The 5,474-nt window shown below is 37.8% G+C and overlaps 1 protein-coding gene across 1 annotated transcript; it reads left to right on the forward strand.

The window, feature by feature from the left end:
* Nucleotides 1–249: 249 nt before the first annotated feature.
* LOC141305393 (MARCKS-related protein 1-B-like) lies at nt 250–2,984 on the forward strand. The gene is made up of 2 exons (XM_073832493.1): nt 250–541; nt 1,680–2,984. The coding sequence occupies exons 1-2, from the start codon at nt 455–457 to the stop codon at nt 2,214–2,216; spliced, it is 624 nt and encodes a 207-aa protein (XP_073688594.1). The 5' UTR covers nt 250–454; the 3' UTR covers nt 2,217–2,984.
* Nucleotides 2,985–5,474: the final 2,490 nt, after the last annotated feature.

The following is a 5,474-nucleotide window of genomic DNA, read 5'->3' on the forward strand; positions in this document are numbered from 1 at the left end:
AGTTCAATGGGTTCAATTAAACTGAAACTGCTCTCAGTAACCAGAGAATTCAACAAGTCACCCTGTCGGTTCCATCTCATCTTCTTTCCAGTTTGATGCCATTTTTTATTTCTATGGACCTAATGCGAAATCAAAAGAGGTGGGACATGGATGTAAAATAGTGGGCGGGGCCGCGTTTTCGATTGGTTGACGTTGCCGAGGCACGCCCATGGGTGGGGCTTTAGGTTATCTTGAAGCGCTGTACACTAGTACTGGTAGTAGTAGGTCGCCCTCGACGCTCACGGGTGGAAGACAAGAGTGGATCATCTCAAGTTTTCCTTATAAAGGAAAAAAATCAACAACTTTCCTCGCGCCTTTGGATGCACGTTACGCCCGTTGGTCTGGATTAATTTTTTTTCCCCACCTACTTGAATTTGAGTTCTTTTTCGTTTACTTTAAAACCACATTAAGCATAATGGGATCCCAGGCATCAAAGGGAGGAGTGGCTGTGGAGGGGAAAGCCGCCGATGCTGACCCGGCTGCCGTCAAGACTAACGGACAGGTAATTCATCTCCCATCTGCGACACACCCACATCTGACCAACAAGTGCTTCAGCGAGAGTTGCAAAACCACCGTCAGCGATTTAACCATCACTCTGAGTGTGATGCAAAAGATCAAGCGGTGATTTGCTGATTTGTGATGAAAAAGAAAGAAATATCCGTGTATTATTTATTCATTGACTTATCATTTCACGTCTTGTGGCAAGCGGGAAAACCGAACGATTTGATTCAAGAGGCATCACGCAAAATACATTAGGCTGCTCAGACTCGCTTTAAAAAAGGAATGTTTTTTTAAATGATGATTTATTTCTATCTGTAAAGTCCGTTTTTTGCGCTTGGAGACGGTCGGTGTTGTTGCCATGCGATCTCCACTGAATCCCCGTGTAGGAGGATGCTGCACGTATTCACTATGCATGGGTTAACAGCAGGGGGTTTCGATCAGTTTGGAAAATTTGGTTGTAATTGCCATTTGAGAAGATAATATGTTGTTTTTAAGTCATTTCATCGTATTTTTTATAGTATTTCATAAATTCAACTGGATACATTATGTTTTCCGTTCATTTATTTATTTTATCATTTATTTACTATGTTTTTGATTTACCTTGCATTCTAAATATGTGATTGCATCACATTCTGCTTGAGTTTTTCTTTCTTTTCTTTTTTTTGTGAAGCGAGGTTTGATTTGCAGACGCTCGGGCTTTAAAGTCTAGACACTGAGGCGAGAGTCCACACTTGGTCAAGCTTTTGAGGTTTTATCTTGTTAAAACCCGTTCTTATCAATGAGTGTACTTATATTTTGTGATACTATTTCAAATCGACGTTTGTAGCTATTCCATCGTCGATGGATAAATAGTGAATGAAGCTCAGTGAAATTCGTTCGATCTCAGTCTTTTGTTCCAAAGCTGCCGTCTCGCTTCGCATTGTGTGAGTTGTGCGCGGCTCTATCGCCCTCGCTCGGCGTTGTGCGGTACTGCAAGGCGTCACCTCGAAGACATGCATTATTTACGTGACGAGTCACTGATGTGTCCGTCGACGATTCAAGGAATGCCCTGGCACATATATAGTAGCCCTGTAGTAAATATTCATCCGTATTGGTTTGTCTTGCATTATTAAACTGACACTTTCGTTTTCCTTTCTCAGGAGAACGGCCACGTTAAGACCAACGGTGATGTCTCTGCCAAGGCAGAAGGAGACGCCGCCACCACCAACGGCTCTGCGGAGGCAGCCAAGGAATCTGAGGCTGGAGCCGGCGATGCCATCGAACCCGCACCCGCCGCTGAGGGAGAGGCTGCTAAACCTGAGGGCGAGGCCACCAAGGAGACCCCCAAGAAGAAGAAGAAGAAGTTCTCCCTGAAGAACTCCTTCAAATTCAAGGGCATCTCGCTGAAGAAGAACAAGAAGGCCGCTGAGGTGAAGGAAGAGGCGGCTGCTGATGCCGCTCCGGCTGCCGAAGAGAAGCCCGAGGAGAACGGGGCGGCCGCTGAGGAGAAGAAAGAGGAGGAGGCCAAGGCCGAGGAGACACCCGCCCCTGCCGAGACCCCCAAAGCCGAGGAACCCGCCGCCAAGGCTGAGGAGCCTGCTGCTCCCAAGGAAGAGGCTGCTGCGCCTGCTGCAGAGCCTACAAAACCAACAGAGGAGACCAGCTCAACACCTGCACCATCCGAACAGAAGGAGTGATTGTACTTCACAAAGGACTTTGTGAACTGTTTTTCCAAGAAAAAATATATATTTATATATATGTGTATATGTATACATATGTATATATACATGGATATATGTATATGTATATATACACATGTATGTGAAAAAAAAGACTCCTCGTGCCACTTTCTTCAAGATTAATAACAAATGACAGACTAGATTCACTAGTTCACTTCCCTGATAATGGCTCAAAGATCTGGAATTCCGAGCTAAGGCCGAAAACCTTTTGGAAGCGGGATGTCAACGCAGGAGTGAGTTGAGGATGGGATCAAGGAGAGGAGCATCTTTCAAGCCCACCACCGAACAGATGCAACTATACCGATGAATTGTGCAAGATCAACATCACCACATATAATGACTGTTAAAAAAAAAAAGGAAATCGAAAAAGACTTGCCAACTTTCTACATTCCTATATTTTAACCCAAATTTAAGTATTTTGTGGTGTATAGAGAACCATTTTAAATATCCAGAAGGCTTTGTCTCGTTTGTTTGAAATCGCATTTTAATTTTCATCTTGGCTTTAAAAAAAACAAAAATGAATAAAAACACATTTGAGCTTGCTATGTTCACATTTGAAGTTTTAAAAGGAAGCAGAGTTGTTATGTGTTAAATGTGAGCCTTGATCTGCTTTTTGGTCTCTGTAAATACATTTGACCAATTTTGTTCTTTATTTTGCTAATGTTTAAAGATGTTACTGGTTTTATTGTAAAGTTGATAATGGTAAATAAATGTTGGTTACCTACAGATGCTCACTTTGTGTTTGTCCTTCTTCACAGTGGCTAAAGCCCTCAGAACATATTCATGTTTGGTCACAAGTCACTTATAAGCCACTTTATCTACATTTAGACATATCAAATTAATCCTAGTCATACTTTACAACATACAGATACATTAAAACAAGCCACGCTAGACCTAATCAGTATGTGGCGGTGTTTACATACAGTAATGTATGAAATTTACCTCACTTCAAATAAAAATACTTTAATATAAGAAAATGCAAAATTCCACCTCAGAAACGACCAAAGCTCCCAATTTAGGGAGTAAAACACCTAATTAAATAATCGATAGTCTATTGTATTGCATTACATGCTCATACTTCACATTTCATTCACGGTTCATTGAAGCTTAAACGATTTAGCTTGGCAGCACATTTTTTGTTTTTCTTTTAAATTAATGATGTCCGCATCAGTTGAATGATTTAAATCGCAATTAGCTTGAATTTTGTTAAAGAAAGGTATGGTATCTGCATCTCTTGATAGACCGATTCATTTACGTGTAAATTAATGAGTAGTTGCTTACTGTGCGTTTTTTCTTACCCGTCCGTGAATGAATAACCAGCACATTTTCAGTACAAAAAAATATTATCGTATTCGTCTTATTTTTCGTCTGTGTCTGGATGGGAATGGCAACAGATTTGTCTGAGGATTGGGGAACCAAATATAAACATATGGCGCCATCTTGCGTTGAATTGAAGTATTACAGTAACACAAGTAACATTTTCCAGTTTGACATGAGCAACAATGTGGCCTATGGACAAAGTTCAAATGTTTAGAAATGTTTATTGCACTTAGTCATGGGTTTCTGAAAAAGGGTGTTTTATTGTATCTCTATTCTGACAGACACTCCTGTCATAGCTTATGTGTATTGAGGCACCATTACTAATAAATAGCTGAATGTCACGCTGTTGATTGTGCTTTTTTGGTGCAGGTCTTATTTAAGCAAATTAACTGAATCAAAACATATCTCTCCTTATTTTTTGCCACTTTATTCTCTACTTTTCATCTTCCTCCTCCTATGTTATTAAGTTCATAATATTATAGGTCTACACATCATCTGGCTGAATTCACTCTAAAATAATTGCTTCTATAAATGTATAAACATATACTGATTTGACTAAATTCAAATTACCCAAAAAACACCTTTTATGGTTGCTTTTAATGTGATTAATGTTGTGTGTTACTGGTTTTATTATAATGCATTTTTTTTTTATTCAGTTGCTTTTAGCTAGATTATACCCAGTAGTGTAGTATTGTATCTAATGTTCTTAGAGATCTATCTTATTTCAGTATTAGGCTACATAATCAGATTCCAAAATAAATATTTTTTTATTGATTATCATGGTATTGACACAAATTTATTGATTTCTTTTTTTCCTCTTTCACATTTTTCTTTCTTAAAAAAGCTTTTGTTTACAGTGTATCTTACAGTTTTTTCGAATTGCACATAGTAGACACTGAGAGATGACCACTGGATTTAGGAAATTGTTATACTTTGAAGGAGACATATGGCAAAAACATTACCATATAAACCGCCTGTGCAACTCTTTATTGACTGCAAAGGATTACACAATAAGTCTAAAAACAACAATAACAACAACATTTGGAGTTCGTTGTTTTCTCAATATTGCATATCTAATCAACCCCTGACAAACACATTTGAATTATTATTTGGATTAGCAGTCAATGAGTCATTTAAGAATGCATTACTATGTGTTTAGAAGGCTTTTGTCTTTTAAACACATTATGCACAAAATGTACAGTGTAATCCACACATGGATGCCAGACCGACTGCAGTAGTTAATTTTAGTTTTTAGACTGTTTACAGAAACATAATTGGTCTGATCTGTTACCACACAAGTTACTAAACCGATGTATAGCTGTGAAACACTAGGTCATCATCATATCCAGTGACTTTCACTATTTACTAAGTCTAAAAATCATACATAACACATTTGTACAGTCACGGTTTTCTGATGTCAGTTAATGGTCACACTGACATAAAATCTTTTTAGTACTTTATATCGATTGTTTTAATTTTAAAAGCATTTTTTGTGATTTAATTAAGTATAAGCTTTTCATTGAATAATGAGGCCCTGCGGTTGCTTCACAAACCCTGTTTGGAAAACCCTGGTGTAATTTAATGTTCAATGAACTTTATATTGTTGATAACAAAGAATATACTGTATCCCTCTATGGGACATCGTCATTTATAAATAACACTAAGAAAATTGCATATAAAATACATTATTAATTTTCAACCAACAAAATTTAATTTTAGTGATATTATATTCTGTCAAATTTTAATTTATTTGCCAAGTGCTTGCCATTTTTGGTAACAGTGTAGTAAAGGAGACATTAGCACATGTTAGGTCACATGCTTTCCAGGCTTCAAAGTAAGCTAATTTTAGATTAGAAAATACATATAAATTCAAGTTACAAAAAATAAAATCGCACA

Source organism: Garra rufa, unplaced genomic scaffold (assembly GCF_049309525.1).
Source record: "Garra rufa unplaced genomic scaffold, GarRuf1.0 hap1_unplaced_002, whole genome shotgun sequence".
Taxonomy (NCBI): Eukaryota; Metazoa; Chordata; class Actinopteri; order Cypriniformes; family Cyprinidae; genus Garra; species Garra rufa.

What these genes read in the sequence shown, in the direction of transcription:
- LOC141305393 (XM_073832493.1), top strand. Translation starts at nt 455, where the DNA reads ATGGGATCCCAGGCATCAAAGGGAGGAGTGGCTGTGGAGGGGAAAGCC. An exon ending in CCGTCAAGACTAACGGACAG is followed by an intron (nt 542 to 1,679) that starts GTAATTCATCTC and finishes TTCCTTTCTCAG; the next exon opens with GAGAACGGCCACGTTAAGAC.